General features: G+C 48.0%; 2 protein-coding genes across 2 annotated transcripts in view; one reads left to right on the forward strand and one right to left on the reverse strand.

The window, feature by feature from the left end:
* LOC140203639 (serine/threonine-protein phosphatase 2A 65 kDa regulatory subunit A beta isoform-like) overlaps window positions 1–2835 on the forward strand; it is an 85302-nt gene extending 82467 nt beyond the window's left edge. The window contains exon 15 of the mRNA XM_072269686.1: window positions 2444–2835. Within this exon, the coding sequence (XP_072125787.1) occupies window positions 2444–2835 (392 nt within the window). The remainder of the gene's footprint in view (window positions 1–2443) is intronic.
* A 6249-nt stretch (window positions 2836–9084) lies between these two features.
* LOC140203640 (serine/threonine-protein phosphatase 2A 65 kDa regulatory subunit A beta isoform-like) overlaps window positions 9085–12400 on the reverse strand; it is a 47011-nt gene continuing 43695 nt past the window's right edge. Inside the window, exons 11-12 of the mRNA XM_072269688.1 lie at window positions 11255–11346; window positions 9085–9092 (exon numbers count right to left, since the gene is read on the reverse strand). Of these exons, the coding sequence (XP_072125789.1) occupies window positions 9085–9092; window positions 11255–11346 (100 nt within the window). The remainder of the gene's footprint in view (window positions 9093–11254; window positions 11347–12400) is intronic.

The raw sequence follows: 12400 nt of genomic DNA on the forward strand, positions 1-12400 counted from the left end.
TGTCCGTTTCTATATTGGTGTACAGGCTTTCAATGTCCATGGTGAAGAGTACGGCCTCAGGGGACACTGACATGGAATTGACTATCCGGACAAAGTGGTACGTGTCCTTGATGTAGCTGGAGTGTTTCTGCGATAGTGGGTTAAGGAAGGCATCAATGTATTCTGCTATCCTGTATGACTCACTGCTGCAGTCCGACACGATGGGCCTGCCGGGTGGTATTTCTCCCGGAACAGTCCATGAGTCTGGGTTCCTGTGTATTTTGGGGAGGATATGGAACTTTCTTGCTCGTGGCTGTATCCCTGTCAGGTACTCCACCTGCTTCTTCCCCAGGTATCTAGTCCTTTCTAGTTCTCGCAGAATGTTCCTAATTTCTGTGTGTGTTTCCCAGTATATGGGTTCCTTTAGTTTAGTGCAGTGTTCGGTGTTGTTTAATTCTCTGTGTGCCTCAAATAGATATTGCTGTTTGTCCATGATAACTATGCTGCTCCCTTTATCTGCTGGTTTGATAACAATATCCATATTTTCCTTCAGCTCTTTCAGGGCTGTTCTCTCCTTCCTAGTTAAATTGGCCTTATCCTGTACTTCTCCCTCCCTCTCCATTATCTCATCCAGTGTGCTCTCGAATTGTAGGACCGCTTCTGACCTGTACCTCCTCTTGGGGCTCCAGTCTGAGCGAGGGGTGAAATGGGTCTTTCTACCTTCTGCCTCCGCAACAAAGTGGACGAGTACCAATCTCCTATCGAACTTATCCATGTCCTCCTCAATCTGCTCCTTATGGAGTTTTGCAGTTGGTACAAAAGTGAGGCCCCTGTTCAGAACTTTTTGCTGGGTTTCTGTAGGGATGAACGTACGGGAGAGGTTCACGATGGTCTCTCCCAGTCGTGGACCCTGCCTCTCTCGGCTTTGTCTCCACTCTAGTTTAAAGACTGCATCCACCTCTTGACTATGGTCAGGGCTGTGTTCTCTGTCCAATCGATGTGGTCTCTGTCTACCTTAAACTGCCTCGCCAGGACTGCAGGGATATAATTCTTAGTTCTAATAACCTCATTTAGTTGGCCCAGGGTTGCTTGTTCTGCCTCTGTCAAACAGTGGCTAAAGTTCAGTTCTGGCACCCAGATACTGGCATTGGGAAATTTAATATGGGCCATTCTTAATAGTTGCTGAAGCTGTTTAGTCGCTGTTGCTGGTTGATGTGATCTGTTGTTTATTCCAAAGGAAAGGATAACCTTCTTAGTTTCCAGTTGTGGCTTTAACTTTGTCAGGATAGCAGTGGCATGGGTGAATTTGGCTCCCGGAAAGCTGTCCAATTGAACATCCTTATTAGGGCATCTTTTGATCCTGGAAATGTTAGAGTCCCCTATAATTAGTATAGGTTTAAGGGGCCTTAGTTCCCAAGTTACATTTTTCTGTTTAGAGTGAGGATGCCTCCTTACTTGGCCCTCCTGGTTGTTGCAAATAGGGGTTACCTGTCCTCTTGTTTGTCCCACGTCCTCCGACTCTCGGGCTGTGTGGTTCCCTGGGGTGGAAGACTTGCTCGGTCCTCGTGTACTGGCTCCCCTTGTCTGTCTGCCCATCCGCACTGGTGTGGGGTGGGGTGCTGATTCCCTGGAGTCTTGGGTCGGGGAGGCCGTGGGGGTGGCGGGCTGGGGCTCCCCTGCTCCTAGGTTGGATTGCGTCTTCTCCGAGGGGCTCATGGCTGGGGAGGGGCTCACCTGGCGTCTTCTCTGTTCCTGTGACTGGGGCAGTGGGGCCGCATCGGCGTCGAGTTAGTTAACTAGCTCCAGCGCCCTCCCGTGGACGATACCGGAACTCCTACTGCAGGCGTCGGCGCCGAGAGGGCTGACCAGCTCCAGCGCCCTCCCGTGGACGATACCGGAACTCCCACTGCAGGCGTCGGCGCCGAGAGGGCTGACCAGCTCCAGCGCCCTCCCGTGGACGATACCGGAACTCCCACTGCAGGCGTCGGCGCCGAGGGGGCTGACCAGCTCCAGCGCCCTCCCGTGGACGATACCGGAACTCCCACTGCAGGCGTCGGCGCCGAGAGGGCTGACCAGCTCCAGCGCCCTCCCGTGGACGATACCGGAACTCCTACTGCAGGCGTCGGCGCCGAGAGGGCTGACCAGCTCCAGCGCCCTCCCGTGGACGATACCGGAACTCCCACTGCAGGCGTCGGCGCCGAGAGGGCTGACCAGCTCCAGCGCCCTCCCGTGGACGGTGCCGGAACTCCCACTGCAGGCGTCGGCGCCGAGAGGGCTGACCAGCTCCAGCGCCCTCCCGGAGACGGTGCCGGAACTCCCACTGCAGGCGTCGGCGCCGAGAGGGCTGACCGGCTCCGGCGCCCTCCCGTGGACGGTGCCGGAACTCCCACTGCAGGCGTCGGCGCCGGGAGGGCTGACCGGCTCCAGCGCCCTCCCGTGGACGGTGCCGGAACTCCCACTGCAGGCGTCGGCGCCGGGAGGGCTGACCGGCTCCAGCGCCCTCCCGTGGACGGTGCCGGAACTCCCACTACATGCATCGTTCTCAGGACCTGTTGGCCTGAGACAGCCCGCAGCGCAATTACCGGCCACAACTTCGTTTTACTCGGCGCCGACGGACGGGGTGCAGCGTGGGCGGTCTTTTTCCGGGGCTCGGGTGTGATACGAGTCCGGTCACGGCTGACCCAGAAGCCGTCCCTGAAGGTTCCCCTCTCCCCCTTGGAATGCGGTTTCCATTGTCCGTGGGGTCATTGTGGCCACGTCCGAATTGTGCGGCCCCTCGTGGGCCCGGTCTGCCGTTCTGGCACAGGTCTTGAGACCAGATCCCAAATATATGCTTTTGGACAGCCTCCAATTTGATTTGAAAATTTCCTTTAAATTTCGTATGTTCCAGATTACGGTTTTGGTGATTGCTTCTGGTAAGCGATCAATCAGATCCGATTCAAGTTCCAATTCTTGCAGGCTACTTTGGTAGTGTCCAATTAAAATTTGTCGTGTTTCTTTAGCCCAAGCGTCCGCATTGGCAGCAATTTTATGAAGCGTTTCTTGGGAGGGGTTTGCCGGCTTTATGAATTTGGTCAGTCTATATGCCTGGGTAGTAATCCCCTTTGGTGGCCTGTTCATTTGTTCCAAAACTCTTAGGTGGTGCAGAGTCTGGATTATTTTATATATTAATCTAACCGTGGTGGAAAAGGAATCCCTGGGAAACCCGAGGTCTCTGCAGTTACCACGGTGGTCTGACGCGCCATGTGCTGACAAGCCCCCGGTCCTCTCTCTCCAATTTCTCCTTCACATCGTTAAAGTAAGACAATAATCACCAAACTTCCCATGAAGTCCGCTTAATTAATGTTCTTACCGCTTGTTCTGCGTCTCGGGTTCAGTGATTTCGACTCCAGCGAATTGCCTTTAATAAAGCGTGTTGCCTTTAATACTCTCCAATTTCTCCTCCACGTCATTAAAGTAAGACAATAATCAGAAAACCACAGATGAAGTCCAGTTAATTAATGTCCTTATCGCTTGCTTTTCATCTTGGGTTCAGTGATTTCGACTCCTGTGAATTGCCTTTAACAAAGCATATTGCCTTCAATAAAGCGTATTTCCCGACTGGGAGAGTCACCAATTTCGCCTCTTCTCTGTGGCTTCCTCATGGGGAATTCTGTAAAGACTGAGGTGGTCTCTCCTTTAAAATGTTCCACTCCACCCCCGGCCCCCTCCCACCTCTGTATTGTTTTACCAAACCTGTTTCTCCATTTCTGCTGCAGCCTCTGGCTGTTGCCCAGATCCCGGTCTGCCTTGTTTGTTAAGATTCTTAAAGGCAAATTATCCACTAATCGCGCTGCTCCTTTTTATTGTTCGACCCTCCCCATTCTTTTAGCTCCAAATTTTTCATTTCTATTCCTTTAATACCTAGTTAGAGTTGAGATTCGATTTCGTCCTATTTCTCCTTTTAGGGTTACATTGTTTTATTGTGACTTTAGTGTTCAAACTGTGAGTTTACTGTTCTGTGGGTATAATGTGGTCGGAGCTTGTGGCTGATGTATGTTGGGGTAGGGGTTTAACCTCAGTCGTCTGTGCCAGTTTTCCCAGCTCCTTGGATTTACTTTGGCTTATGAGGACCAGGATGATGAGGGACGTGTCACTGCTGGTTAGGATGCGAGTATGCGGGCAGTGGGCAAAATATCCCTCTAGTGTTTGTGGATCTCGTACTGGAGATGCAGTATCACTTTACCCTGCCACTTTGTTTTTAGCCCACGTTGTCATCATCTCGGTCCCCGACTGGGATCTTCCTCCTCTTTAACCTCCATTCTGGAGTTTAAGTTACAATGGAGTTATTGCCTATGGATAGTGTTTTGGATTTGGGGTTTTTTTTATAGGGACTGGGTGCTGTGATCTGGGGGTTGTGCGGTAGCTAATTGAGGGGTGTGTGGGGAGGGACATGCCCCGGGGTAGAGTTAGGTAATGGGGGTTGAGGATTCACGGCGAAGGGAGGTGGGGTGGGATGGCAAATGGCATTGTGGGGGGGGGGGTTCCCCTGCAGTAGGGGTGAGGGCTGAAATAGGATCCTAACTGCCGGTGATATTGGGTGAATTTGGCCCCGTGATGGGGTAAGGGCTTAGGTTTATGGGGGTGTGTAGCAGGGTTGGAGTTGTTAGGTTTAGGGGTAGGGTAAAGGACAGTTATACAAACCCTTTTATGTGGTGTGGTGTGGTTTGGGTTATTTGGGGTGCTGTCCAGTTTAGTTGGGGTGCAAGGTCCATTGGAAGTTATGGTTATGGTGAATGCTAGGGTTGGGGATGTTTGTGGGGTGGCATGGTTCTGGTGATGTAGGGGGAACCTGGCTCCCGGGTGAGGAGAGGGCTAGGGTTTATGGGGGTGTGCTGAAGGGTTGGAGGTGTTAGGCTGAGGTGTATGGCTGGGTAGTGAGGTCATGGGACTTTGTGGTGGTGGGAGGGTTAGGGTTAGAGCACCCAAACCGATGGTGTAGTCGGGTGAACTTGCCCCCCCCCCCAGTGGAGAGGGGGCTCAGATTTATGGGGGTGCGTAGGATGGGTGGTCATTATGTTTCGGGATACGGCCGAGGAATGTGTACGCAGGCCTACCCATGGGGGTGTGGGAAGAAGAGGAACATGGGGTCCATCGTTAAGTAGGCCCCTTTGTGGGGCTGTGGGCAGGGTCCACTTGGGCGCCGTCTGGTTTAGTTGGGGTGTGAGGCCCTTTTGGATGTTACGATCAGGTTGGGGGGTAGGGTTGAGGGGAAGTCCGCTGGGCGGTGGGAGGTATAACTGGTGGTGAAGGGTGAGTTTGGCCCCCTGGCGAGAAGAGGACCTGTGTTTATGGGGATGAAGATGTTAGGTTTCAGGGCAGGGCCATGTGCTGGGGATGCATTCTACCCCATGGGGGCAAGCTGGGAGGTTGGGGCAAGTGCTGTGTCTGGATCAAACTGGTCGTTACAAGTCTATTCTTCCTCATGGTTATCCCTGTAGAGTTATAATTTCTCACGTTATCCCTCTCTATTTGGGGAATTAGTTTCTGTTCTGGGGCCTAGTTGTTAGTCTCTATTTTCCAAGAAAGACGTACCTTTCCTATTTAATGGTCACCTGTCTTAATTTTGTTTCAGGGTGGGTGACTGAAGGGGCTCCTCCTCTTCCTCCCTCCCCTCATTTTCTCAATGTTTTTTTATTATTAATTTTTTATTGCAACACCAACAAATTACATTCAATACAACCAGTTGCCAATTACATTTTGACTGTTAAACCCCGCCACCCCCCAACCTTCATCACCATCCCCCCTCCACCCCTCTCTCCCCTCCACCAATCAACTGAATAGTAGTACATACACAGACAAAGCATTCCTATTTTAACAAAAGATCTTTTAAGTTAGATATCAAATTTGTCCACATTAAGATTGTGTTTGGTCGTGCATCATTTACTCTTGCTGATGAAAGTTCCAGGTAAGAAATGTCCAAAAAGCTCCGAAGCCCGTGAGTATTTGAAATATCGTGGGGAGGTTTCCAACGCTGGACTACAATCTTCTTAGCTGCAGTCAGGCCTGCCAGCCAGATTTTGCGTGTTTTTTCCGTAAGGGAAAGGTGGGAGACATCATTTAGAAGATGTACAGCGGGGTCCATTGGTAATTGTACCCCCGTTAGTTCTGTAAGAGTACTGATAACCTTCCCCCACAAACCAAAATCCCCTGGACATTCCCATACAACATGTATAAAAGTGCCAATGGCTCCATGGGGCAAAATGAGCAATAAGAGTCAGGAACCAGTCCCATTTGATGTCTAATTCTCGGTGTTAAATATGCTCTATGACAAAAATTTCAAGTGTATATACCAATGATTTGGGTTTTTCGAAGCACCGGCAGCATTATCCCAAATCGCAACCCAGTCCAAGTCTTGTCCCAATTCAGATATGTCCCTATCCCAAGCTTTCATTCCCGATGTGGGCATATATTTCTGGGAGTTTAATTTATCATAGATATACAACACTATCTGTCCTGGAGGACTCTGTATCCAATTTAAAATGGGATGGTCCTTTAAATCTGACCCCCAGGGAACGCCGTAGGCTTTACAAGCTGATCTTACTCGAAAGTAGCAAAAAAGAGAATGTTTATCAATATTATATCGAGATACCAGTTCTTGAAAGCCAAGGATAGTACTTGCCCCATTAATATCTTGAAGAGTAGTAATACCTTTATCCACCCAAGTTCTGTTAGTGAATGGTTTCCCCCCAGATAGAAAACGATTATTGTTCCATAATGGAGATGATTTACACCATACACTTTTAAATTTTAGGAATTTTTCTGCTGCCCTAAACACTTGTAGCATATGGGTTAAAATTGGACCGTAATACAAATGACATTTTTTGGTAGACATACCTATAAGGAGAAAGTCCTTCAACCTTATTGGTGCTATTAGCTCCAGTTCTATATTTTTCCAGGACGAAACTTTATCCTCCTCCATCCAATAGCTAAGACTTTTTAATACAAATGCTCAGTGATACAATTTAAAATTTGGACATGCCAATCCCCCATTCGACTTTTTGAATTGTAGAACTGACCATTTTATATTGGGTCGTTTACCATTCCAAACATAGCATCGTAGTAAGGAGTCCAGTTTTTGCCAATATCCTGCCGGAGGTGCAAGTGGGATCATTGAGCTGATAAAATTAATGCAGGGTAAGATGTTCATTTTAATGACCGAAATACGGGCCGGGACTGATGCTGGCAGGTGTCTCCATCTATTAATATCTTCCTCTTTTTTTCAGAATTAAAGAGTAATTTGTTTCAGCCACAGCTGATATGGAAATATTAACTTTAATACCCAAGTAGAGGACCTCATTTGTAACTTTAATCTGGGGAGGAAGAGACACCTTACTTTTATCCGTATTAATCAGCATCAGGTCTGATTTTAACAAATTAACTTTGTATCCTGAAAGAAATCCAAATTGCTCCAGTGTTTTTAAAACATAGGGGAGAGTTTGTTGAACATTCGCCATATAAACTAGCGTGTCATCCGCGTAAACTGATATTGAATGCAATGTTGTACCTATTGTAATAGGGGAGATCTGAGGAGAGTTTGTGCAAGCGGTTCAATAGATATATTAAAAATTAAAGGAGACAAAGGGTCCCCTTGTCGTGTGCCCCGTCCTATGTCAAATAATTCTGAGAAACCTCCTCCCACACATACCTGGGCTGAAGGATTAGCATACGGTGTTTGAATCATAAGGGCCTGTACTGTGCTGTACTATTCTATGTTCTATGAACTTCTTTACTCAGAAAGTGGTAGCTGTGTGGAACGAGCTTCCAGCAGAAGTGTTTGAGTCAGGTTCAATGTTGTCGTTATTGGACAGCTATATGGACAGGAAAGGAATGGAGGGTTATGGGCTGAGTGCAGGTCGGTGGGACTAGGATTGGGGAAGAGTTCGGCATGGACTAGAAGGACCCAGATGGCCTGTTTCCGTGCTGTGATTGTTATATGGTTATATGGAAGGCATCAATGTATTCTGCTATCCTGTATGACTCACTGCTGCAGTCCGACACGATGGGCCTGCCGGGTGGTATTTCTCCCGGAACAGTCCATGAGTCTGGGTTCCTGTGTATTTTGGGGAGGATATAGAACTTTCTTGCTCGTGGCTGTATCCCTGTCAGGTACTCCACCTGCTTCTTCCTGAGGTATCTAGTCCTTCCTAGTTCTCGCAGAATGGTCCTAATTTCTGTGTGTTTGCCAGTATTTGGGTTCCTTTAGTTTAGTGTAGTGTTCCGTGTTGTTTAATTGTCTGTGTGCCTCAAATAGATATTGCTGTTTGTCCATGATAACTATGCTGCTCCCTTTATCTGCTGGTTTGATAACAATATCCATATTTTCCTTCAGCTCTTTCAGGGCTGTTCTCTCCTTCCTAGTTAAATCGGGCTTATCCTGTACTTCTCTCTCCCTCTCCATTATCTCATCCAGTGCGAGGGTGAGGGTGAGGGTTAGGGTATGCGGGCAGTGGGCAAAATATCCCTCTAGTGTTTGTGGATCTCATACTGGAGATGCAGTATCTCTTCACCCTGCCACTTTGAAAACGAAACACATGACATGCTTTTTACGTGTTTCTGCTCCGCAAAAGTCGCAAGGAGGTAAATCCTGCACCTCTCTGGTGTGCAACACGAAGCAGCGTTTACCTTAATCCACTTTATTAGGGAAAGCAGTCAAAACAACAAATTAGGAGAAAGACGTCCACCGGTAACAGGGTAAATGTGCCTAACACAATCTCTAAAATCATTCAAAAAGCTAACAGACATTAAATTACGTGATTTGCAATATTGAAATGGCATCCCAAATGTGACTCGACCACTGGAATGATACAATATTGTTTAATTCTGGTCGGGAAGAGAAGCTTAGCTATTGAAAAATCTACTTTAACTAATACGTACAGAAGCAATGGCTGCCTAACCAAACCATCAGGTAATCACAGCATCCACTGGCACTGCTGTTCAAGTCACTGGAATAATGAGGTCGGCATTGAAAGTCATTTCAATAACTGTCTAACGGGCACTCTTTCTTTTAATGTTAAAAATGATTAAAAGGGAAATTAAGGTAGGTCAAAACTTATAGCACATCATTCAGCAACCTGGGGACAATGCAGTGCAGACACATGAGGCCCCACCTTAGGAACCATCAATGTGGAACCCACCCCTTCAACAGGCCCCATCAAATGCGAAACCCTCTCCTACATCAGGGTCAGGACCCATTAATGTGGACCACTTCCCCAAGCCAAGGCCCATCCAATGTGGGCCCCTCAGTGGGCCCCTCCTCTGCCACCCCATCCGAGAACAGTTTCAGATTGGACAACATCTTCAGTTTTAATTCGAGCATTTGCCACTGGATGCTGGGAATACAAGCGAAGGTGTTTTGGGAAAGGAGGAGGAGGCATGCTGGATACAAGTGACTGTCGACAGAGCAGCAAAGCTAATAACCTCACATCCTTGTTAACAGTTAAACCCATCGGATACACAATGCCACTGGGTACACTACAGTCAATGAAAATAAATAGGGGGAGTAGACAGCTTGATATCTCAAGCTAAATTGAGACAGCAGAAAGACTGCAGAACTAGAATCTACAAGGCAGCTAAAATCCAGTGACACTACGTATGAGACGTTTACATTTCCAGGGGTAATTCTTTAAAGAGTGTTGTGTATGTGGCCTGGCTACACAACAATGCTATTAATAAAAATGCTGGAGACAGGAGCGAAGTTTCATGGTTCTTTACTAGTAGAAAATGATGCAGAACACACACATACGTATCAATGTGCGCCTAATAGCGCATGCAACGATGTGTTACTACAACATAAAGTAGTCCCCATATTATACAGTAGGCTGACCCGGCTGATGCTGTAGTGGCGTCACCCCGAGTTTGAATCCAGCCGGCTCCCATGCACGCTTTCCATCCATGCTGGGTTACGAGCTGGTGATCTCTTTGGAAACTCACCCGGCAGAAGGCAATGGCAAACCACTGCTGTCACTTGCCTCGTACGCGGTTCCCCACTATGTCAGAGAGGCGTGGAGGGAAATCGTCCGGCAACTGGAGAAACTCCGGATGTGACGTAACTTTCCTTTTTCCTATACGGTACAAAGAGAGAGTGAAGAAGGTTTTCAAAGATGTCAGCGGCAGATCTCGTTGCAAGTCTGGACAGCCGTTTCTTCACTCCTTTCTATGATAAGGCAAGCACTAGATAAGAAGGAAAACATGCAGATTAGATATTAAAAGGAGACAAAATGGGAACGTTCCTGAAGATAATCAGAACACGCATCTATCTGTAAGCTATGACGACAACTTGTGGGAATTCTAGCGATGGAGTATGTCATTTCTAAAATATTGCAAGTGAATTCATACATTGCCAACTCTTAATTCCTGTTGCTTCAAGACCTATTCGGGGAGATGGGACTCGTCAGCTCATCTAGGAGAAGGAAAATTCTGATCTCAAACCTCTGCTGCCTTGCGGCTGTACCCACTCACAGGGAAGGCTTCGGGAGTAAACCCGGAGCTGGAGTCCCTAAGGCAGTCCTACGCTGAATGACAACTCCTGTGGTGCTCCTGGTACCAAACTCAATCTGCCGTTCCTTTGGGTGCATGCAGACGGGGAGCTTGCTACATGGGGCAACAGCTTGCTCTCCATATCGTACTGCTACCTCCCTGAAATGAGTTTTTGCAGGGTGGGATGTCTGGCACTAGATTTTAACACCCGTTCCTAAACCCTAAAAATCACCTAATATAAACACAGAACTCTTTACTGAGGATTGTACTCAAAACTCTGGATTGGTTCCTAAAATATTCAGCTTACAGAAACAGGGAGGCAAGTAAGAGACAGAACTGAGAACTTCATGCTTGGCTCTATAACAAGGTTTATAATTCTGAACAATTAGTAAATCCCTTTAACTGGAAACAGTTCCAAATATCACAGCATTGTTCCAGCAGCTCGAATAACCCTCTTGCTGGTTCAGAGTTTTGAATCCATAATTTGTGTTTTATCCCCTTTAATGAACGTGCTGAGGACTGCATGTTTTTCCCCGACCCTCACTCGTTACACGTGCAGATTACAAAACACACATCTTTAGCTTAAAGAGCCTTTTCTACCATCAGTGCCCCCACAGCAGGAACCCAGCAGACACCCATCTTGTCTTGTGCTCATCTTCAGAGACCCAGTGACAGACTCTGGGACAATGCAGGCCACAACTGCTCGAAGGGAGAATGCTTATGCTCGTACCGAGCTGGGTCCAAAGCCACAACTTACCAGTCATGGCTTCCTGCGCAAAGTACTTTACGTCCATATCTTGGTCCTGACCCAATTTCTCCAGTATTGGTTTGAACTTGTTCTGTAAAGTGCTGTGATTTAAAAGCAAGTTTTAGTACCTGTGACCTTCAAAACAAGACAGCAGCACATTCACTTAAATCCAAAGCGGTACTGGATACTACCCAGATTAAAATCTCCTCTTTCTGCCTCTCACGCAGGCTCCCACTACCACAACTGATCCGTTTACTGGCCAGATACGGGTTAGAGCTCAACTAGCAGAGTACGGTCACAAACTGCAGCTGAGCTCATTTAGGTTAGTGGATGCAAAAGGAGGATAATTTGGATGCTGCATTTTTATGCCGTTGAAGAGAGGGGGCACTGAATGCATAAACTTCCTTTTAATGCAATCCGTCTGTTATTGCTTTCCACACAAATTCCAATCAAATCACAAACGCACAATTTCACAAAAATCGTTGACCGGACGGGTTGGCGGGGTGGAGATACGTCGCTACCAAAGGAGGTGCAGGGTGCTCCTTCCCTCCGCAGACCTGCAGGTCACCCTTGGGCAAGGTGCAACACCTGCTTAAGCCCCCCCCACCCCCCGATCAGGGTCACGCGATGCCGTGGGAGCAGATGTGTGCAGCCGGTGCAGATCACAAGTCCTGGTTGTGCGACCACTGATGCCGGGCAGACAATCTCTGAAGAGCACTGATAATGGCTGGGGGGTGGGGGGGGGGTCACCTCGTCTTGTAAAGACACACACGGCCCAGAAGGCGTCAATGGCACAAACCAGTTCTGCAGGATAATTTGCCAAGAACAACCGTGGCCATGGAGAGACCACGATCGCCCACGTCACATGCTGATGAAGATGGTGGTGGCGTTAACTGAAATCTCACTGTGCGGTTTTCACTTCTAACCAGGATTTATCCATCAGTGGTTGAAGGAGAGAGGGAAGATGTATTAAAGAAGATTGGAGGAGCAAACTTTTCATGCAGGAGTTGGTAGCTGAGCTGCCAAAGGAGGTGGTGGTGGTGCAGGCCGGAACAAAAACCTGGACAGTCACTTGATAAACCTCTGGTTAGGTCACATTTGGAGTACTGAATTCAGCTCTGGTCTCCCCTTTAAAGGACGTGGAAACTTTGAAGA

Source organism: Mobula birostris, chromosome 10 (genome assembly GCF_030028105.1).
Source record: "Mobula birostris isolate sMobBir1 chromosome 10, sMobBir1.hap1, whole genome shotgun sequence".
NCBI classification, from domain to species: Eukaryota; Metazoa; Chordata; class Chondrichthyes; order Myliobatiformes; family Myliobatidae; genus Mobula; species Mobula birostris.